The sequence below is a fragment of the Impatiens glandulifera genome, chromosome 1 (genome assembly GCF_907164915.1).
Source record: "Impatiens glandulifera chromosome 1, dImpGla2.1, whole genome shotgun sequence".
In the NCBI taxonomy this organism is placed as follows: domain Eukaryota; kingdom Viridiplantae; phylum Streptophyta; class Magnoliopsida; order Ericales; family Balsaminaceae; genus Impatiens; species Impatiens glandulifera.
The window spans coordinates 125,247,564-125,271,551 of NC_061862.1; the positions used below are offsets into that span (position 1 = coordinate 125,247,564).

Sequence of the window (23,988 nt, forward strand, 5' to 3'; positions counted from 1 at the left end):
AACCGTTTTAATTTATGAACGGGTCAACTCACAATTCGACCCAAGTATCCATTTACTCTCACATATATATATCCAAATTATCCATAGCTCTCCACCCGGACACTTTAAAAATTAAGCATCATTATATATATTATATATATAGATATTGTCACACCATATAATAGGTTTGAAGGCAATATAATTTTGATGTTCACAATTGAGACTTTTATTAATTTTGAATGCCTTAAATTTAAAATGTTTTAAATATGAATTAAACTCGCATTAGTTATGATATTAAAGATAAGTAATTTATCTTTATTTCAAACAACTATATTCTTCACATTGTTATGCATGAATGAAGCTTGTTTTCAAGAAACTAAACAAAACTATTACTAAGATTCATAAAACTCAGAGACTTGGAAAATTCATTGCAAAGAAAATGAAAATGGGTTCCCATCACTTTGGCCAACACTTATTTCATGGATTATTTCTTTTAACAAAGACTTTAATGGTTCTATTTTTCTTATTGTTGATAGATTTCAAAAACTGTAATTCAACATCTACATTAATAGTTTGTAAAGACAAAGGAAAAATCATGAACACAATTACAAAATCATAGAAAGTATGCTTTGGTGATGTTCTAGAAGCCAATGCAATAATGATGGGAATTGAAATTTTAACATCACTAGGACAAAAGCCTAGACACATGTTCCTCATTTCAGACTCATCTAGCTGCATCAATTTCATCAATGGATCAACATCGGAAAAAAAATGTTTGGAATTCATAACATATAGATCACTTCCATTATATTATTGAAAAAGTGAATACAAAATAATGGGTATATCAAAAAATAAAATTAGAGTAGTAGACATGTCCCACACTGGAAAAACATAACAAAATGAATAAAAAATATAATAATGTTCTTTATTGTCCTTATAATGCTAAATTCATTAAAATAATTGAATTCACTTAATGCAATGAATTATAAGCTAAAAGTTTATTTTGTTATTTTGTGAGTTTTATTTTGCAATTAAAACCACTTATAAGCATTAAAAATCAAATTAATTGTAAAGATAAATAATTTTTTTAAAGTGCATCCTTCTTTATATGTTTGATTTAGAGGAAGAACAATGTTGTTCTTTTTTTTATTTTTATGTTTGTTTACAGAAATAGACTTAGGTCCTAATTGGTTTCGGATTTCAAGACTTTGTTTACTTTGGTCTTAAAAAAATCTTAATTGATTTGAAAAATAATGTGACAACCCTAACTAGGTAGCGTTTGTTTCATATTTTTTTTTGTATTCTCTTGTAGGGTTTACATGAAGGTATAAATACTTTTACATGAACGTATAAATGTTTTCACATTAATGTGTTAGTGATTTTACATGAACATTTATATATATTTAATATATAATTATCTAAAATATAAATATCTAGTGAAGCAAATCTCATCAGGTAGCGTTTGTTTCACTTATTTGAACGATGTAAATACCTTGTGAAGCAACCATCACCCGGTAGCGTTTGTTTCATCTTTTTTTTATTCTCTTGCAGGGTTTACATGAAGGTATAAATACTTTTACATAAACGTATAAATATTTTCACATGAGTGTTAGTGATTTTACATGAACGTTTATATATATTTAATATATAATTATATAAAATAATTAAAATAAATTCATTTAAATATCTTGTAAATAAATTTTAAAATATTTTATTTTAAAATTCATTTAAATATCTTGATCAGAAATTTTTTAATATATTATATATATATATTTAATATATAATTATATAAATTATAAAATAATTAAAACAAACTCATTAAAATATCTATCAAATAACATTAAAAAATATGTTTATATTATATATATATATATATATATATTATTAATAAATTTGTAAAAATTAATTTAAATATATCATAACTAAATTTATAAAATATATAGATTATAAATAATTAATAATTCATACCAATTAAATAAAAGATGTGACAAAGTAATTATGTATATTTTATATATATATATATTTTATATATATATATATATATATATATATATATATATATATAATATATATATATATATAATATGACATAATTAATACAAATTAATTTAAATACATTCTAAATAAAATAATAAATATGTTTTTATATATTAATTATATTTAATATATAGTTATATATAATATAAAATAATTAATAGATTTTATTTACGGAGTCAAATGAAACTAACTTCATATTAAGTATTTACGTTGTAAAACCCATGTAAAAATCATTCAGTTTTATATTGTAAAATCTATGTAAAAACAGAATTATGTACTATCGCTCCGGTAATGTAAAACAAAGTGAAGCGAAAGAAACTTCCCTTCTTTGCACTGTTCATTGACCCGGATATAAATTTGGGTTCCAGATATATATCTTCTTTCTCAGCCTGTAATTCAATAGCAGAAAATCTGATTTGTTCTAAAAGGGAGAAATTAACACTATTTAGTCAAATAAGTTCTTTTATTTGCCTCATTCATATTACATTTTCAAATTAAAAAAATGAAAATATCATGTTATTTAAAAGTCAAAACCCTCATTCTTATAGAAATAAATGCACTTGTGCATAAATAGAATTTCCAATTCAATTCTAATACATTGAAAACTTATAAAATTGTAATTCCAAAACTGGAATGATAAAAATGACATAAAATAATTTTCAAGAAATTATAAATATCTTGAATTGTGATTCGGTCCCAAACATGACATTGGCTTAGTATCAAAGTAAACCTCCAAAGCAATATAACCATGAACCCCAAAATTAAAGAAAGAATTAGGGCTTTAATTTATATATCATATGTCAACTTTATAAATAATATACTAAACTGTTGTGGAATTAGTATTTAATTTCAAGGGAAGACTTTAATTTCCTGTCACATTAAAATTAACTTTAACTACAATCAGTGCCTAATTTTTAACAACAAAAAACATCAACAATTGCTTGCGGATTTACAATTAAGAACAAAAAGGATGTTCATGAGCCAATCAAACAACTTGATTCTCAAAAATCACAACATTCCTTTATTTCTATATCTGACAATATAAGAACATAAATAATGACAAGTATAAGTGAAACTTGGAAAAATTAATCAAATCCACACAAACCATAAGAGGGTCAAAAGACATACCCGAAAGCTCAAACAGCGTTCCTTGTTTGTGAAATTTCCCACCAATCTTCTTCCGCAGTTCAACGATTGTCTCCATCTAGAAATTAAATCCACACAAACCATAAGAGGGTCAAAAGAACATAAATTATGACAAGTATCATGAAGATAAATCCTATAAAAAGTTTCAATTAAATCTATTCTATATATATATAAGATTTATAGAAGCTCACCTGACAAGAAGACATTGTCCTTGGATAAGAACCAAAAGCAGAAACTGGAGAAATGGGGTAACTGACTGCATATCACCGGTTGATGATGTTATAGTTTACGTCATAGTTGGAGGAGGTCTCATTTGAGCTATAGAAGTGTGAAATTTTAGGAAGTTTTACTCTTAGAGAACTCTTGATACATGTCAAAACTTCCCAAAAATCTGTTGTGTTGTTTCTTCAATAATCTATATGCTTTCATTTCTTTTGGCCCAAAGTTTCTATTAACAAAGCTATTATCAATATACTTCAATTCTGTAGGGCACATATCATCGAATAAGTCTGACCCAACTGTATCAGTATAATCATTCCTGGAGATACCTTTCACACGTTTTTCCAAAGCAAACATAGTGAATCTCTCTTCTTCAATATCAATGTCAGATTGCGTATGAGAAAATGCAGATGGCACGAGCAACACAAGGGAACCTTCCTTTTTCTTGGTTTCAGAAGGAACTTCATCCATGGCATCTGCAAGAGAAACTGCATCATCATTTTGAGATAAAGAACTAGAGCCTGTTACGATTTCCTTGGCCACTTTTAGAACATCATTACACCTCCGAGTAAGTTCCATTGCAGTGTTATCAAAGTTTTCCCCTTTATCTTCCGCCTTGGATAAACTAATTAGAACTGGAAGAGGAAGAATGGGACCAACTAGAGAACTACCAGGCTTCGTGGTTCCTGACCATTTGTTGCTTCGACAAGAAGGTGCTCGAAAGAAAAATGGAGGTAATTGTGGTTGTTCTGGAACATCCAAGAATTCCAGCGACACTTCTTTATTATCCAATAGAACCTCAATTACTTCAGAATAGCAAGAAAATGCCTGTTGTAGGATATTTGTGGGTAAACTTGACCAGATAATCCTCGAAGCAACCTCATAAATGCTCATTGGAAGTGGAATTTCTTTGAACGCATTTTTATCTAAACCATAATGGTTGACCTTCTCACATATATATTGATTGAAATATTCACTAGAGGAGCCTTTCTTATGATGCCTTTTATTAGACTTTATAGTTTTCCTCAATGCAATGCTATCAAGATCACCACTAATGTAACTTACAAGGTAGTCAAGTTTTAGGTACTTAAATTTCTTGGGAAATCTATATTCCCCATCATTTGAAGAACACATAAGAGAATCCTCACACCCTCTAACTGAGTCTTTATGGATCTTCTCTGATGATCCCATGAATTCCCACGAAGCTTGATACCTTAGTGATTCAAGCTTCCCAGATGACATCAGCCGAATTAGTGTAAAGCTGTCTTGCATTTCTGGTGCATGCAATTGATTATGAAGGTCCTTATCGAGAATGCCAAACCCTATAACTATTTCTTTCTTTTGTCGCCAATCAACCCATTCTGGAAGAGCGTCTTTCTCAAACTCATCTCGAACAAGACAACTTCCACAATGACATTCGCCAACAGGACACGGGAGTTGTGAAGGGAGTCCCCAAGCATAAAACTGTTTGCTGAATTTAGAAATTTTTGAGGAGACTGTTCCTTTAGGAGGTGGCCCATAGCAAAAGATACTAAACTGGCAGTTCCAAAAGGACCCCACAATAATGCAATACCCCGAATCAGAAGCCCACTTATATTGATCTTTGGAGTGAGACCTCATCTCAGACAATGGGTAAACAGAAATATAGGATGGTGTGGGAAGATCATGAGCCCATTGTAGCAATGGCATCATTGGCTTCCGAATATCACAAAGAAGAAGTAAACGATTAGTTGCCACAACAAAATAGAAGCCATCAGAGCTAACTTTACTAAAGGTTGTGAACCTGTCATTCATAACACCCATTGTCATTGCCAAAGACTGAATCTTCAGCAAACAACTCTTCTTGCAACTATCAGATCTCAAATCAACAAGAAATATGGCATAAGAATGAGCAACAATCAAGATTCTAGGATGCCAACTAAATTCACAACTCAACCATCTACCATGCCGCATACTGTTGAACTCGTCGTCCCATGGAACATGCAGTTTTTTCCCAAGAATTGCCCCGTCTAAGCTTTCTTTTCCAGCATAAGATTCCAAATCAAATAGAAACAATCTTCCATGACTAAGAAGCACCACGCTCTCATGAGGCAAATGTGGATTCCAACAAGCATGGGCTACAGAATTACTCTTAAACAACTTACTACCCACAAAATGTAGAAAAGGTCTCTCTTCATTTGAACCAATACCCATAATACTAGCAGTAAACCAATGAACAGAATACATTGTACAAGCCATTACGTAACCAAGAGGATGAATTGATGATTTACCAGAACTGCAAGGAAACCCATTACTCGAGTTAACCAATAATCTGAGAATCCGATGATTGAATTTATTTTTTGATTTGAAGATCCCATCATTACCATTGCATTGGACACTCAGTTTTCCGTCCTTCACTGACAATAGAGCGTAGCCAACCTGATCAGAGTTATCCCCCGTGGGAAACAAGACTAGAAGAGAACTGGATAAAGGGCAACGGAGAAACTGTAGGCAGTTATAGCCTAAGGTGGAAATTTCAGGAGACACAGATTGGTGGGGGCCAAATTCACAAGCGATGGACGATGCAATGGAAGGGAGAAGTGAAGATGGGTTATTGGGAGAGGGAGTGGTGCTGAGGAATCTAGAGAGGGAGAGATGAGGAAAAGAGGGAGGCACGAAAGAAGAAAGAAATGAGGATGACAAGAGAAGAGATCGAGTGTCCATATTTGGGTTGAATATGAGAGGTCCTAAAGGGTGGCCTCCGCCTCCGCTATCATTATTTAGAAGAAGAGGAGCAGAGAAGACAGATGAGATGGGCCACACACTCTTCCATTCCTCTGATAAATCCATCGTCTTTCAAGCGAAAGTTGGCTGCAAAACAGTACACAGAGTTACTCTTAACAACAATTATATTTCTGTTATACAAGAACATCTCAAATAGTAATCAAGCAACACAAAACTAAAGGCATTGTAAAAATGAATAGTTGAATCAAAATGTAGCAACACCAACCATTGTTCTTGGACCCTCCTACAAGAAACAGCATAGAAATAGCGATGAACATGTACACAGATGACAGAGCATGGAAAGGAATAAAAAAGATTAAAGATCAAAATAAAGACTGATAAACTTCTCTCCTCAATTTTTACAAACATACTACCAGGATTATTCCTAATATTCAAATTCTATTCAAGTCCAAACTGTCTACGAGCATGCAAAATTGAAATACAGGTTAACTTCCTATCACATTTCACAACCAAAATATACACTTTGATCGAAAATAGAATAAAAGATACTTACTATAGTAGCAGTATCTCACCAAAATTTGCAAATCAATCACAATGTTTCTAAACATGCTAAAAATAAATCAACATTCATATCAATTTGCAAAATCAAAATTGATACAGAGCATAAATAGATTGAACTAATATAATACCACTTCTTTTAACAGAGCAAGTAGTTTACTTAGGTTCTGTCATCTCAAATCAACTGGACTCCAAGTATTTGTCTCCAGATTCTAATTGTATTCTCTTATCTCATTGATTCATATAGCAACAAGGCATTTAATGCAACATTTTACATGAAGCTGTCGATTAGATAATGCAAGTAACAAATGTCATCAAAATCATCAAGTATAATTAAGTGAGAAATTAATACGTTACAAGTTGTAATCAAGAGAAGTGGATATTGGAAATTTTGAAGAGACGATCTACGAATCCTCCGATACCGAGCGCAGATGAAGAGAGAGAATTGCAGTGGCTGTGTTAACGGAGGTCTCACCGGAGAGTGAGAAAAAAATACCCAACTTTTAGGTCAAAGATGGAAACGCCGATGGAAACTAATATACTAAATTTTAGATATAATATAATTTACCTACCATAAATTAAAATATTTATTAGGTTAATTCATATTTATATTTACAATAATATTTTAATAGTTACTCATATTAAAAAAAAATGTATAAATTTAAAAAAAAATATATAATATTTTTCTTTTACTTTTTACATTTATAAAATTTTAATTTATTTATTATATTTTAAAATATAATAATAAACTATAACAAAAAAATATATTTATATTTAACTGTATTTAATTTTTTAGTTTAAATAATAATAATAATAAATATGTAATTACAGATTTTTATTTAATTATTTAATTTTCTTTTATATATATATTTCTTTTATCTAAGTGAAAAAATTATATTATTTTAAGTATAAAAATATAAAAGTGTTAATTTTACATAATTAAATCTAATAATTAATAATGTTAATTAAAATTTAAAATTTAATTTCTTTATTATATTTAATAGATAATATGATGTATGCAGTTATATTTTGAACCTGGAACAAACCGCCAATTCAGATCTTATAAGAAAGCTTGGGAGCTTTATAACGAATCCCTCGAAGAACAACTCCACCTACTACTTCAAGTTTTGCCAAGGCAAGTTATTCTTTGTCTATTATCATCACATGAATGTTTACTAATAAGTTTTCAAATTTCTGGTCAGTTTAGATGTAAAATGCTTTATATATATTATAACAGTAAAATATATTTTACTATTTTGTTTATTTAATTATTAAAAAAATAGTAAAACTTACATTTATTTACTTATTTTATCCAAAATTTTCTTGTTATTTATTCAAGCCCATCCCACCACCGAATCATGGGTCCGTCACTAGCTATAAATAAACCCTCTTAAGTTATTCCGAAGGCAATAAATTAACTTTCTCCCTTCAAATTAAAGAAAATCAAAAATTCGCTATTAAAGTTTAAAGTTTCGGATTTTTTATTTTTTTTGTTTGAGGTCTTAAAACTCGGATTTGTGCATTCTAACAGTTTTCCTAAAGTCTAAAGAGTGTTCTCAAATCCTTTGTAAGGATTCAATCACCCTTTAATTCATATTTACAGTTTGAATTTAAATTTTTTATATTTTAAATTGTATAAGCTTGTATGCTTGGGGTTCATGGTATTTTATGGTTGGATAATGATCTTAGGATTATTTAGAAACTATCTAAATATGGTAGAATCGATCAATCGTTCTAAATAACAAAAACCCAAATTTGAATTTTTAAAATCAAAAAAACGGGTTGCTATTTTTTGGGTTATTATGTTGAATCACAGCCCAAAAATCTTCCCAACATGATTGTAATAATGTTGGGCAACTGTTTGGATCATGTTTGATTCATCCCGATCATTTTGATCAAAATAAAAAAAAAAATAAAAAAATTGGAGTTCTTGAATTGGTCAAAACGAACCATCAATGTTCTTGTTTTGATACCAATCAAGAATATGTACTTTAAGAAAATTACTGAGAACTTCTTACACTTCAAAACAACTTTAAAATAAAAAAATAATAATTTTTTTTATCACAAACTGTTTTGAACAAATTGATCATCATTCAAGTCGGTTGATACCTTGAGATGATGATCAACATGTTCTTGAGAGCTTTGTAAAACTACCCAAACTCTTGGATCAAAGAATCCAAGATAAAAAAATGAATTAAAAAAATAAACTTTTAATGTTCTTAAGGACCGAGGCTTGTTTAGCTTATAACCGAGAAATTCGACCGATGATCTTCGGTCCGGATCAAAACCTAGGACAGAGAAATTTGAACCTAGGACCTTGAATTTCAATAGGATCAAGAGTTCCGACCGATGTTCTTGAGCTAAGACCGAGATGTCTGGCCGATGTTCTTGAATTAGGACCGAAAAATTCGATCGATGATTTTCACCTAAGACCGATTTATAGAGGTAAGATTCGGGCAACTTATTTAAATAATTATTCATAATTTTGAAACATTATATTTAAAAATACAAAATATTAATATATAATGATAAAATACAAAATTATAATTTAAAATTATAAAAAATATATATAATATTTTAAGTAATAAATTAAACTATTTGATAGAAAAAAATGAAAAGTAATATAATATTTTTGAGGTATAAGTCAGGGGTGTTCAACCGGACGGTTAACTGGTTAAACGGTTTCGGTTAAGACCGGTTTTGATTTTTATTTTATAAACCGGTTAACCGGCCGTTAATGGTATCAGTTTTACCAGTTTTGGTCGGTTCCGATCGGTTAACCGAGTTTAACTGGTCGATAATTCAATTTTTTAAATTAATTAATAAATTTATGAAATGATTTTTTTTCAAATTATTGTTTGCACTTTTCTATTATACTATTCTCCATCTTTTTTGTCTCTATTATGATATATTATATTTTATAAAACTGATAAAACGGGTAGTTGAATCGGTAAGTTACAATAAAATAATGATTATCTAAATAAATTATTTTAGTTTGTGTTTAATTTATTTTTGTAAAATTTTATATAAATTATAATGTTTTTTTAAAATAATTTTATAAAATTATAATCTAAAATTTAAAAATATTTTTTTTTATAAATTATTAAATATTATTTATAATATATCTATTATTTATAAAATAACTAATACAAATTATAAAATATAAAAATATATAATTAAATTATTACTGATTTACCATTAGAAAAATAGACAAACTGAAAATCGGACCATTTAACCGATAAAAAACTGGTTTATCGAACCGTTAAAACCGATTAATCAATAAACCATTAAAACCAAACTGTTTAGTTGGGTTATTGATTTTTTTAGTTTTTTTCACATTCCTAAATATAAGTTATTATAGAATAACATGTTTTTTAAGAAATTATAAAAAAAAAAATTGTACGAATATTATTTGTATTATTAGAAATCATCTTTGCGACAATTTAGATCGTACAAATAAAAACTAAAAATAAAAAAATTAAGAGCTCCCCATTTCCTATGTACAAAACTTGGAGGGCACCGAACTCGACACTATTACAAACTCGAGCTACTCAAACTCGAGTAAACCAAGTTCGAGTCGAGATTCGAGCTCAAATCTCGACTCGACTCGTTTAAACCCCACCCCTAATGGAAGTCGAAAGACCCAAAACAAACGGATGTTTCAGAAGCTCATCCGCCGTAGACCTCTTATCCGACTGTTTCTGCAAACAACATCCAATAAAACTCCTAAACTCCTCCGACGAACTCTCCGGCAAACTCGGCGGTTCACCAAAGCATATAGCACACATCAAAGTAGCCCAATCAGGTCTCTGACCCTTAGGTAAAAACGGAAAATGACCCATATAAAGTTCCATCAAAGTTAACCCTAAACTCCAAATATCAGCAGCATATCCATTATAAACCGAACCATAAGTATCCTGATCAAACCTTTCAGGACTCATATAAGCACTCGTACCAACGTAAGAATTACAAGAATCCAACGTTCGAAACATCATCTTACTAACTCCAAAATCAGCAATCTTAACTTCCATTTTCTTATTCAAAAGTAAATTCGCCGGTTTAATATCCCGATGAATAATCTTATGCGCATGTAAATAACTCAATCCGTTAAGTACTTCCCGCGCAACAGTTGATAAATCCGACTCAGAAAAATTCCCTGAGATACGAAGTTTATTTTCTAGATTACCTCCGTCCATATACTCCATCAAGATCGCGATATCACCGCCGCCGTTTTCGAATACGTCGTGGCATTTGACTATGAAAGGGGAATCAATTCGACGGAGGATCTCTTTTTCACGGAAGATCTGACGGCGGATAATCGGATCGGAATCTCCGTTGACGAATTTGAGTGCGTGGATGGCGGATGTTCTTTTGTGACGAACTTTGTAGACGGTTCCGCCGTTGCCGTGGCCGAGGACTTGGAGTTTTTCGAAGTCGGACGTAATTGGATTTGGAATTGGAATTGGATGGAATTTGGGGCGGCGATCTAGGGTTTCTGGTAATGGAAGCTTGAGATTAAGCTTGCGGCGACCTTGAACAATGGCCATTGAAGAAAGAAGAGGAAGGGTTTATTGAGAGAGATGGATGGGGGATTTATATATATATGAGTGATGAATTGAGGAAGGGGGGAGGAATTTGGAGATGGGTCCTATTTATGATTATTTTTAATTAAATTGTTACATGTGCTATATAAAAGCTACTTGATAATGACATACAACAAGTGGTTTTATTTATTTATTTGTTTATAGCCATCACTCATGATGATGGGTAAATTGTATATTCCACCAAAATAAAATTTTGTAAATTTTTTTATATAAATTATTAAAATCAACTCATTATATTATTATATCGAACTTGGAGTTGGTTCGGTTTGAGTTTATCTAAATAAATTTGGTTTATTTAAAAATCGTTGAGCGGTGATGAATTTAAGAAGGTATGTATAGACTTAAAAGTATTAATATATAAAATAAAATTTTATTTTAATTTATTTTTTTTAAATAAAAATAATTTAGTAATTCAGTTATTTTATTGATGCAATTGGGTGATATAATTGATGAAAAAAAGTGAAATTGTGTTTGATTATGAATTTAGTGGCGGATCTATGTAGGGGCTAGAGTGGATCGAAGGCTACAAAAAAAATGACATTATCTTTAATTTCTTTTAACTTTTTAATATAATTCAATGTTTATTTATATAATTGTAAAACTTATATTTATCTATTAGTTTTATTTAAAATTTTATGGTTATTTTTTTTAAGTTCACTTTAAACTTTTTTTTAAAACTCACTCAAATTCTAAATTCTGGATTTATTCCTTATTATAATTTAATTTATAAAAAAAATCCAGTTCAACAAATTTAATTACAAAGATCTCATTTAACAGAAAAATAAATGTGGATCAAAAACAAACTCAATTTAAGAATTGTGAGAGGAATTAGGCCACTCATAGTAGGGTCATCTAAGTTCTAACCCTTCTTTTAGAATTAAGTTAATCAATTATATTTTATTAATTTTTTTATATATTTTTTTAACAATATAATTATATATATAATAAATATATTGAAATAAATCCGTTTAAAATATCCAGATAGGATAGTGTTGCAAAGTCAAGAAATGTATTTATATTATAATTATAAAAGCACCATTATCTATACTAAGACTAGAATACAATAACACAATTATAAACATTTTTAATTAGAGGTAGAAAATTTTCAGTTCTGGTTAAAAAACAACACATATATATCATTAATTTTTAAATAAAAAAAGTTCAATAAAAATAAAACAGTAAAAATATTTAAATGAAAAAAATGAAAAATATATTTAATTAATTGTATCAACTTTTAAAGTTAATAAATCATTTATTTAAGATTTATTTGTTAGTAAAATAAATAAAATAAAATACTTTAAAAAATAATAAGCAAATCAACCCAACCTTCAAAAATTTTCAAATATAAAAGTATCAAATCTTAACATAATTAATCAACTAATTATTATTTAATCCTCATTCTTTGTCTATCATTTCATATTTCAAATTTAGGATTCTATTGGGTAATGATAATTCCTATTTGGGGAGGGATCAACTTATTAAATATAACAGCTTGCAGCAAAATATCAAGAATCTACAAAAAGTAACAAATAATTTTTTGATTGCTTCCCTTGTAACATATAAAGAATAAAAATGAGTTATAAAAATATTTTAAATTAAAACCAGTTAATAAACCTTGGTGCACATTAATTCAAAAAATGACATGAATTGAGTATGGTTTTTAATTATGAGATTGATTTTGTAAGCAAATGTAAAAATGATAGTAAATTAAAGATAATTTTCCTACTAAAAGAAATACCACCATTATATTGAGATAATAAAAAGAAATAGACAATAAAGGAATAACTAATTAAAAGATAGCTAGGTTACTATGGAAATGATCTATAAATTCAGAATACTAATTGTTTTGTGGATTTTTTTAATTATAGGAGGGGAATAATTACAAGATATATGCTTTTACTCCAGATTTTATTTTATGAAATTTAATCACATTTAATTGTCAGCTGATAGAATAAGTCATCCCTAAAACTATTTTTATTTTATGTCAAAATATTCATGTGACATATTATAATAGTTTATATGATAAAACTCTTGTTTAAGATAACACAAGTCTCAAATTATATTCTCAATAAAATCTATTAAGTTAAGGTAAAAATATTTGTGTTAGTTTTATAAATTAAAAATAAATAAATAAAATTAATGTATACCTGATTCTTCGTATAAAACGTGCTAACAAAATGACAAAAATATAAGCAAAAGAATAAGACATATAAAGGAAAGGGTAAACAAAAACATAGAATTATAAAAAAGATAAACATTAAGAAATATTTAAGTTATATATATAAATAAATAAATTTGACATTATATTATTTCTTAATTAAAAATATATATTATTTTATTGCGTCAAAAGTGTCTTTTTTTTTTTTATTATTATATATATATATATATATATATATATATATATATATATATATATATATATATATATATATAATTGTTTTGATTTTGAGACATAGATTAAAAAATGTTGATTATTATTATGTTTTTAGAAAATGAGTGTTTTTTAATAAAAAAAACTTAAAATATATTAATATACAATTATAAAAAATATTTTTTGAATAGATAACATTTTTATATTTTAATTAGTGAATTTAAATATATTATTTATTAATAAAATATTATTTAATTATGAATAAATTAAAAAAATACCATGTTATTAAAGCATGTTAAATTATAATGACTTTAAAATTCTAAGTTGATTTAGATTTTTTTTAATATAATCAAATATTATATTATTCATTCTTTTATAAATCAAATTATTTAATTAATTAATTAATTAAAATATAAGAATATATTTTATTTTTTTATCAAAAATAAATATATATATATATATATATTATCATTATATATGAATGTAAATACTATTTTCTTTTTTTAAAATTATCCATCTTTAAAATTATTTAAATAACTGATATATTATTTAAAAAACCTTATAAGAAATAAAAAAAAAACAAATTTCCAAAGAAGGTGAAAAAGAAGAACCACGTTGCTAGAGTGAGAGAAAATATCCAAACTTCTATGAAACTTCTTATCCTTTATTAATGCTTTAGTGACGTTGGCAAATGCAATATGAGACTTGCTTGCGTCACACAACTACTAAATAATTAATTTTGGATAGGATTTTGTTTTCAATTTTTTTATATAAGAAAGAAAGTATTAATTCCAACCACATCCTAATTCAAATAAACAAGAAAATTAATAAATCAGTTATTTTATTATCTCAATTATTTAGACCTTATTAATTAAAATATTTTTCTATTGATTAATTTTTCCACATAGATATGTAACTATGTGCATTTGAGTCTATTACTAATTTATAATTTATAATTTATAATTTATAATTTATAGGATATAATATGTGGCGTCTTGTCAGGACTTAATTTATAGTTATGCTCAACACATATACTTGTTATCACAATTTTTTTTTATAATCTTAGTTTGACAATTTATCTTAGTTGTAGGTCTAGGTCGAAAAATATTTTTGGACCTCGATGTTTTCATACTACTTTTGGCACAAGTTATGATAAAGTATTTTTGCTTACCATCTTCATTATTTTTGGTCTATACTTTGCAAATGTCGAATCCAGTTGATTGGGCATATGATTTATAGAATTCATGAAGTTCTTTGGAGGAAAAAGGTCATTCTAACATTGAGAATTTTGTTGCGAGAAGGTCATTCTAAGTTAGTCCGGAAATCTTAACATGTCTTTATAAGTTCAGTGTTGGATATGGCCTTATGGCTTATACAACGTTGTATATGACTTAGTTTAGTGTTGGACATGACCTTATACCACGCTGAATATGGTCTTATACCGTGCTAGTTATGGCTCAGTTCAATGTTGAATATAACCTTATATAACGTTTAATATAACCTTATACGCTAGATATTGTCTTATAATGCGCTGGCTCAGTTCAGTGTTGAATATGACCTTATATAATGTTGAATATAACCTTATACAACGCTAGATATTGTCTTATAACGCGCTGAACATGGCATTATATCGCGCTGAACATGGCATTATATCGCGTTGAACATGACATTCGCTTGCAATAAACCTGTTTTATTTATAATTTATAATTTCTAATTGATTTAGGTAAAATACTATGTAATATTATGCGTTATTTTAATATTTACGTAATATATACTATTTTAATATTTATATAATTTAATATATTTTGTTTTAATATATAATATTAATTAAAAGTTTATGTAATGTATTTTATTTTAGTTTATAATATTTATTTGAATTATTTAATTTACAATGTTTAATTTTAATTATATATATTATATTTATAAAATTAAGTAAAAATAAAATATATGTGTTATTTTAATATTTATGTAATATATTTTATTTTAATATTTATATAATATATGTATTATTAATTTTAATTGTATATATTTATATTTATATATATATTTATAAAATAAAATAATTTATTAGTTTAATGTGGAAAATGTGTAATTAATGGTTAATTAATAGAGAATATGAATATTTTGATAATGAGAATAAAAACGTGGGTGGGTATAATGAGAAAAATTGTTTGAAAGATGGGTAGACAAAAAAAAGTTTAATAAAGAGGGAAGCTATCGGTTGAAAAAAAAATTGGGAAAACAATAGAGAATTATTTTATTTTTCCAATAGTTAGGCCATCTCCAACTCATAAACCTATTTTTAAACTCAAAATTCAAAAAATGTCATATCAAATAATAATTCACCTCTAACCTAAAAATTCATTTTCAAACTCAAAAGAATAAAATTAAAATATTCCTTTTCACATCAATTTTTTAACTTTTTTAATAATACATATATATTTATCTAACTTTACATATTAAATCTCATAACTTTACAATAACTTATTAACTTGTAAAAAAAATACATCAAAATAAACATTATTAAAAAAGTACTTAATACCTAAAATAGATGATTTATCAATTCTAAAAATGTTGTTAATTATTATAAATTTATGATAAGTAAAAAATATTAATATAAAATATAGGATAAAAACAAAAAATAAAATATAAATAAATTTAAATATAAATATATTATATAAATAAATTAAAATAATAAATTATATAAACAAATTCAATATACAAAACATACATAATTTAAGTGTAAGGACTGATTCATACAAATAAAAAACTTTTAAGTATGAATAATAATGAAAACGTAAATTTGAGTATTGATGATTTTTTTTTTTTGATGAATGCTCATTATAGGTTTAAGTTTGGTGCTTGCTTAGAGAGAAGGTTTAATAAATGCACCATGTTATTATCTCTCATTCTTTAAAATTTTCCCTTTCATATATATATAATAAAATATTAACAACTAATTCAAATAAACAAAAATAATAAATTAGTTATTTTTTATTATTTATCTCTTATTAATTAACTAAAATATAAAATTATTTTCTATTTTTTAAAATATTTTTATTATCATTATATATTAATAATCTATAAATATTTTTATAAAAAAAATTAACCTCCTCAAAATTACCCCAAACAATATTATTTAAACAAATTTATTTAAATAAACAGCAAACTCTAATTTAAATTTGAGAAATGAAAGAATATTATGAATTTGTTTTATATTGAATTGGTCGAGATTTTACCAAAAATATAATTATTTTTTCTTTCACTTCAATTATTCTATTACTCTTTTATTATCAATTTAAATATCAAAATATTATTATTTAATATATTTTCTCTTATCTTTCTATCTTATCTATTTAAAAATAAAATAATTATTAAATAAATAAAAAACTAATTTTAAAAATAATTAAGTCAAACAATTTTTTATTCTAACCCAAATAAAACCTAAAAAAATATCAAACAAGCTCTAAGAGTGTAACAAAATATCAATATTGTTTTGAATTATTTATTTATTTATTAAACATTTATATGTTTATTTTAATGTTGTAATATTAAGAAAAATAACTTAGTTATATTGAAATATATATATTTTAAAATCAAAATGAAGACAGATAATGTTGGTCCATATCTTAGGATACCTCTTGATTGATTAGGTAAGATCAAAATCCAAAACACTTAAGTGGTTGAATGAAAATTGAAGGAAAAAACTTATAATTTGAAAGCAACATTACTTAAATTAGAAAAATGTTTTGATTAAAGGTGTTCTTCAAGTCATTCTTAACCTTACTATGTCCATTTTAAAGTTTTCAAGAGAAACTATTTCATCTCTTAATTGAACGGTTGCTAAAATTTTGTGGGGCTCAACTACTAACAAGAAAATTCATTAGTGCAAATGGACAAGCTAAATAAAAAATCTTGGAGGTTTAAGTTTTAGAAATTTTCAATCTTTAAATCTAGCTTAATAGTGCAAACAAACGACTTATTTATGAACTTGATTCCTTTTGGGTCAAAATTTTGAAGACGGTTTATTTGAGAAATACCTAGTTCTTTAAAGGCAGAAATGCATTAATAAAGTTCTTGGTGTTGACGTAGTCTAATCAGAAAATATTTAGTTAATTAATAATGGTAAATAATTAATTGATTATGAAAATATATCGCAATTATGAGAAAAAATGAGTGGCTACCGATATGACTCTTAACCTACTAGTCTTAACGGAGAAAATAAGGGTTCATGATCTTATGACATCAACATTTAATTCTTGAAATGAAGACGTTGATGGTGAGATGTTCATTGAAACAAATTATAGAGAAATTTTACAAACTAAAATCAATTTCCTAGATCAAAACGATGAATTAATATGACCGTTACCATTAAATCAGCCTACCATGTGAATCGTCAAGATTCCTCAATAAATGATGTTTCTATCTCTTATTAAGTTTTGAAAAGTTTTGAAAAATATTAAACAAATACTATGTTTATAAAAAATTAAGATATTTATTTGAAAAACTTATCATAATTTTCTTTTATAAAGTGATTTTTTTGAGAAGGATGAGTTTCGCTTATCATTTGGAGTGCAATTAATTAATGTGGGTTGAACACCTAATCCACAAACACACTTAACCATTTAATTAGGTGCAGAACTTGACATTTGACGAGTCAAATCCAAAATCTCAAGGAGACTAGGAATATCGACTTCGTGTTGCTGCTAGGTTAGAAGGAAAATTTGTATAATAGAAAATCGACAAAATCTCCATCATGTCCCTTGTATCACAAAGAAGTTGAATATGATGTCTATTTATATGTAAACTGACATAAACAGTTAGAGATATTTTGATTGATAAAATATAATTTGTTTGGAATATAATTACTTTTAGATTATAAATGAAAGTATTTCGGACCAAAATTTTCATCGTGAGGAACTATTTGTGATTAAACGAGAAAATTGAAAAGACAAATTTTATCTAATTTCATACTTGTAACCTATTGTGAAAATGTGGTTAGCGATTATGAAAGAAAGAAATATGAATTTTTAAACAATCTTATGTAAAAGTTAACTGACTATTAAAAACTTGTGCAACAACTAATATTTAAAACTACTGACTGATAAGAAAGATGACTGGTAAAGACACTAAATCATGTCAATTCTAGTTTTTTTTTTAATTCTTTTTCGATTTAAATAAATAAATTCATGCATATGTATTTAAGGGAAATTTGACGAAATGGCCTTAAAAATAGATTTATTTGACTTTTTTGACCAGCGCATAAAATTAAATGCGCTGGCGATACATTTTTTTTGGACGATTTTGTCCTTGTCGCGAAACGTCCACATTCGCGAGACACAATCGGCATTCGCGAGACAATTTTTTTTTAAATTTTTTTTCGTCTCACGATTACCGGTTGCGTCTCGCAACAGGGATATTTTCGTCCAAAAAAAATAAAAAAATCACCAGCGCGTTTAATTTTATGCACCGATCAAAAGCTGAATATGAACATCTTTAGTGTCATCCAGTCAAATTTCCCGTATTTAGAATTAGAATTAACTAATACATTACAAAATAATTAATGTATTTTTTTCAGAAAAATAAAAATAAAAATAAAAATAAAAATAAAAATAAAAATAAAAAGTGCTTTATTCTAAATAAAAAATAGGATTATATATATATATATATATATATATATATATATATATATATAGGTAGCTAAGTTAGAAAATAGAAAGCTGATAAATCTTGATTGTTAAAGAAGGAAAGCACAAATCTGATTATGGGTCTTCAATGGATGATCGTCGGTTACGTTGTAGCAGCAGAGGCAGCCATAGCGATTCTCCTAACTCTTCCATCGCCTAATCTCATCAAATCTCGTCTCGTCTCCATTGTTTCGCTCATCCTTCAACCCGCCATCTTCATCGTCCCTTTCGCCGCTTTCCAGATTCTAGGTATTTTCTCAATTCAATCCATTCCTCAATCTCTCTCTCTAATTCCATACTTAATCTCTCCTCCTCATAGATATCTACTGGAAGTATGAGAACCGATCAATCTGCACCGGCGACAACTGCACCGCATCTGAAAGAGATCGCTACGACAAATCGGTAAATCCAATCCAATCCAATCCAATTTCCTATTTCAATTCATTAAATCTCATTCTTATTCATCTTCAAAGATATTCAAGTCTCAAAGGAACATGATCCTCTGTTCTTCAGCCTGTCTCCTCTACTGGTACGATTCCTCTTTTTTGTTTCTTTCAGAGTTTGATTATTTTACAAACTCGTTTGATTTCTTTTCATATGATTGATTGATTGATTGATTGATAGGTGTATCTACCGCATCTGTATGTACAACAAGGAGATTCATAATTTGGAGGAAGCAGAGAAGAGAATTAAGGAAGAGTAGTTACTTACTTAGCTAGCTGGTCACATTCTTATCAATACTTTCAAATTTCACTTTCATTTCATTTCATTCTCCTATAAACTTGTCTCATTCAATCTAATCTAATCTAATCTTGTCTTGATCCCATTTCACGACTTCCCTTACAAACATAAACGCCTCGTCAACCGATTTACTCTCGCGACCTCGACACCTCCAAACGAAAAGCTTCCCACCGCCACTCAGATAACTAAACAGCTTCTTGAATTTCACAGCAACGTGATAATAAGCTTGATTTGCTGTCTGAATATTACAATTATTTTTGTTACCCGACTTCAAAGGGTTGAAATCCTTGAACCACTCGCAAACTGTTATAGGAATCCTGTTAACTTTCTCCTCGAAAACGTCGTATTTGTTCAGCAACACCACGAAGGGAGTGTTGGCGAAACAAGACTGTTTTACCAGACTGATGAACAAGTCTCGGCTAGCCATCATTTTATTTTGGAGACAACCCGAATCGTCATCTTCGTATTCGTAATCGCTGAGGGAAACGCAAAAGACAATAATTCCAACATCTTCCAACATTTGTAACCGTTTGCAGCCCTTTGTTACTAGTCCTTTAGAGTGTAGGCGAATTAACTGATACCTAGGCAGTAAAACTATTAAAGATTTTATGAAACAAAAACCCTTGAGGAGCGGTTGTTAGACTTAGTAATTGTGTTACCTTTCAATGTTTTTGTCATCAAATGAGAATTCAAAAGAGGAAAGCCCGTGGCTGGGAGTGACTCCTTCCGCATAAAACATGTCCATCTCTGAAGGTTCATATTCATTGTTCGATATTTCAACAGCCTGTTGTAACCCAACGAAGCTAATAGTCATCCTTAATCTTATAATAGAGTGTTACGAAATGAACATTGGCTTTGACTTTGCTTTACTTACGCGATTCAAGAAGTATTTAGCAACATCTGGAAGGTTACGAAGCTCGTGTCTTCTCTTATATGTTTCCTGAATAGCTTTATCCTTCCAGATTTCATCAATAACTGGAGCATATTCACGTGTAGCTGCAAGGAAGAACATATCCATATCCCTCTTTGCCATTATACCAAGTAACCAGTCAGAGTAATGTTTCAACCTCGGGTTTATGGAATAAACACATGATGATGACGACGACGACTCACTTCTTCTCCAACTTATTCCACCTGATCGAAAACTCTTCTTTTCATTTTCCGATAATTTTGACCAATGTTTTCAAGCAATGAAGTTAATTAATATACAAGATTACCAGAATTTTCAGTTGTTGCTTTTTGTTGTTTTGACAACGCCTCTTCTTCAAATCGCTCTCGCCCTTCAAGGATAACACTTAAGTATCTGTACATGTTACTTTGGATCATAAGCTTAATGTTATGCAACTCTTCAGAGGTGAACCTTTTATCATACATAAACTTGACCTGTTCCAGGGAAAGATGTAATCAAACCCATTTTTTCATCGATAAAATTTATTCCCCATAATGCAAAATTATAACTTGAACAATCAAAATCCAAATCACCCAAAATCACGCAAAATCACCAAAATCACCAAAATCAAACAAGATTTTCTAACATCATATATATGAGATTTACCTGCTTGAAGATTGTGCTTGTCCCAGATCCCTCTAATCCAATAAGTAGAACTTTACAAGGTTTTCCATGGTCCAAATGATCTTCTTTTGGCAAAACTGGATTTGCAGATGGAACAGGCAAAGATAATAATGAACAAAAGAACCGAGTAGATGTCTGCCTAGCAAAAACCAAGTAAAAGTTTCTTAAACTATTGTTGACATGAATATGAAATGTAGTGAGGATAGTGATAGAACCTTCCCCCATATGTTTCCTTTTATGTTGTTTTGACCTTCTTCCTCATAAGATCCATCATCATTCAACCAAATCTGTGTATTCTTAGAGCATGGTACCTTTGTCAACTGACATATATAAATTAAAAAGATGAGTACTCATCAGTCATCACCAATGCAACATAATTTGGAATGAACCCTAACTAATTAGCATCAAAGATTTATGGAGGATACCTTAAGAAATCTTAACTCATTTGTTGTGATTTCACGGAGATTTATGTAGACTTTTGTATTGCCATTGCTTGCATTAGTTTGCAATTTACCTCTAACATTTAACTTTGGAGTTATAATCATGTTAGGTTTCTCTCCATCCTGAAAACAAGATTGAAAATCGATGAATGATAATTGAGAAAGAAAAACTAAGAACATCAGCAATTATCAACAAATTTCACCTTTCCCCAATATCCAGAATATTTGTCATACCAATACTTCCCAGGTTTCAGATCTTGAGGCGGATTTGGACAGTTCAATATTTCCGCCAATTCCTTCTCTAAAAGCTTCTTTCCATTCACAAAGAGTTGCTCAGGAGTGAGCTGATTTACAGGGCATTCCTTTTCGGCTTTCATGATCTGTCTAACCTGCAAAGAACTACATACATTTCTCAACATCCTCGAGCTTTTCCCCAAACTAGAACGATTCGATTCATCTATTCGATGTCCAATACAGACAAGGCACTTCCTCCCTTCTGGCATGGATCCCATGGCTCTAATCAAACAGTTTCTGCAATACCTAACTTCACATACAATGCACACTTCCCTTTCCCTTAACCTGCTTCGAATCCCACACCTGCTGCAGATTCCAGTCCTCCATAGAAACCATGTATCTCTCTTCTTAACTGGAATTGGAGATGATTCAGAGTTGTTTAAACTTGACCGTGACGAGGAAACATCACCATCGTAATCCATTTCCGTATCACATATCATCGGGATCTGCGAACTTGATGCATGCTCTTCTTCGTCTCGGTCTGTTGAATAGAGAATTTCCAATAGAGTTCTTGACACTGAAGATGTGGCAGGGTTTCGGCCGGACCAAGAAACATTCGGCGGATAATGTGAGGTGGAGGCTGATTCGAATTTGAGAGGTTTGATGCGAGGGACGGCGTAAGGAACCGGAGGGCCGTGGTACTCAATGGCGATAGAGTAATCAAGATGGTCTTGGTCCGGAAGAGGAGATCCGGCCGGCAACATTCTACTGAGAATCTCGTTCCATTTGTCATCGCTTTCAATTTCCCGTGCATCCATGAAGAACAAGAGAGGGAAATCTAAAACTTAGATTGAAAGTTTGAAATCTTGTTTTGGTGAGAGAATCAGCTGGCTGGAAAGTAAACAAACGGCAGAGGGCGGGAATTAACTGACTCTGGTTAGCTTTTGAATCTATTTAGAAAACACTTTTTTAGAGAATCTTTCACTCCACTTTTAATTTTCATTATTTCATATAACAGAAAGAGCAACATTTCGAGAAAACAATATTCGGGACAAAATGTTTTCGAACATGGTTATCAAAATCACATCTCTAAATTAGCATTTTTTTCCGAACATGACTCTCTCTCTAACTTTTGACATGATAATTTTTTGGGAAGAATGCCAATTTTACACCTCAAGTTAGGTGTCAAATTTACTTATTAAGTATCAAAATTCTATTTATACCTATTAACTTAAAAAAGTGTCAAATTTATTTGAAATAACAGAAATGTTAAACACCGTCAAAAAATTTATTAATTTTTATATTGTCATTACTTTAATTATTTTTTCATTTAAACATAACATTAAAAATTGTCCTTATTCATTCTCTCTCTTTATTCCACAACAATCCATTTTTCTTCTTAACTTTTCCCTCTTCATCTCCTCCCTTCCTAAAAATGAAATTAAGACATTATCTTTGTAATCAGTTCATTCAACCTTTATCTTTATTTTTAATTCAAATTGACTGATAAACACAATCTCTTTATATTATAAATCAAAAATAATTTATATTAAATTGAGTCATTATAACTATCCAAGATAAACACAATCTCTTTATATTATAAATCAAAAATAATTTATATTAAATTGAGTCATTATAACTATCCAAAAAACTGTACAATTAAGAATTGAATTAT

At 28.5% G+C, this 23,988-nt stretch overlaps 5 protein-coding genes across 6 annotated transcripts; 1 reads left to right on the top strand and 4 right to left on the bottom strand.

Annotated features, from left to right (window-relative positions):
• Window positions 1–2,788: 2,788 nt before the first annotated feature.
• Window positions 2,789–7,093, bottom strand: LOC124919724. Of its 2 annotated transcripts, none has more exons than XM_047460046.1 (4): window positions 7,027–7,093; window positions 3,359–6,234; window positions 3,145–3,220; window positions 2,789–3,049 (listed from the first exon to the last, which is right to left on the bottom strand). In XM_047460046.1, the coding sequence occupies exon 2, from the start codon at window positions 6,208–6,210 to the stop codon at window positions 3,499–3,501; it is 2,712 nt and encodes a 903-aa protein (XP_047316002.1). In that variant the 5' UTR covers window positions 6,211–6,234; window positions 7,027–7,093; the 3' UTR covers window positions 2,789–3,049; window positions 3,145–3,220; window positions 3,359–3,498. The 2 variants fall into 2 exon arrangements, with proteins under 2 accessions (XP_047316002.1, XP_047316001.1); XM_047460045.1 differs by having other exon boundaries at window positions 3,354–6,234.
• Window positions 7,094–10,054: 2,961 nt separating this feature from the next.
• On the bottom strand, window positions 10,055–11,235 carry LOC124919725 (mitogen-activated protein kinase kinase 9-like). Its single transcript, XM_047460047.1, has one exon. The coding sequence runs from the start codon at window positions 11,208–11,210 to the stop codon at window positions 10,275–10,277; it is 936 nt and encodes a 311-aa protein (XP_047316003.1). The 5' UTR covers window positions 11,211–11,235; the 3' UTR covers window positions 10,055–10,274.
• Window positions 11,236–19,368: 8,133 nt separating this feature from the next.
• LOC124925387 lies at window positions 19,369–20,151 on the top strand. The gene is made up of 4 exons (XM_047465381.1): window positions 19,369–19,574; window positions 19,645–19,727; window positions 19,799–19,854; window positions 19,950–20,151. The coding sequence occupies exons 1-4, from the start codon at window positions 19,403–19,405 to the stop codon at window positions 20,026–20,028; spliced, it is 390 nt and encodes a 129-aa protein (XP_047321337.1). The 5' UTR covers window positions 19,369–19,402; the 3' UTR covers window positions 20,029–20,151.
• LOC124942317 (extra-large guanine nucleotide-binding protein 3-like) lies at window positions 20,122–22,184 on the bottom strand. Its single transcript, XM_047482799.1, is given in 6 exon segments — window positions 20,122–20,850; window positions 20,941–21,200; window positions 21,284–21,449; window positions 21,622–21,774; window positions 21,855–21,959; window positions 22,065–22,184. Coding segments are annotated over 6 exon segments (1,533 nt in total).
• A 1-nt stretch (window position 22,185) lies between these two features.
• LOC124942328 (extra-large guanine nucleotide-binding protein 3-like) lies at window positions 22,186–23,131 on the bottom strand. The gene has a single exon (XM_047482811.1). The coding sequence runs from the start codon at window positions 23,129–23,131 to the stop codon at window positions 22,259–22,261; it is 873 nt and encodes a 290-aa protein (XP_047338767.1). The 3' UTR covers window positions 22,186–22,258.
• Between the last annotated feature and the right edge of the window lie 857 nt (window positions 23,132–23,988).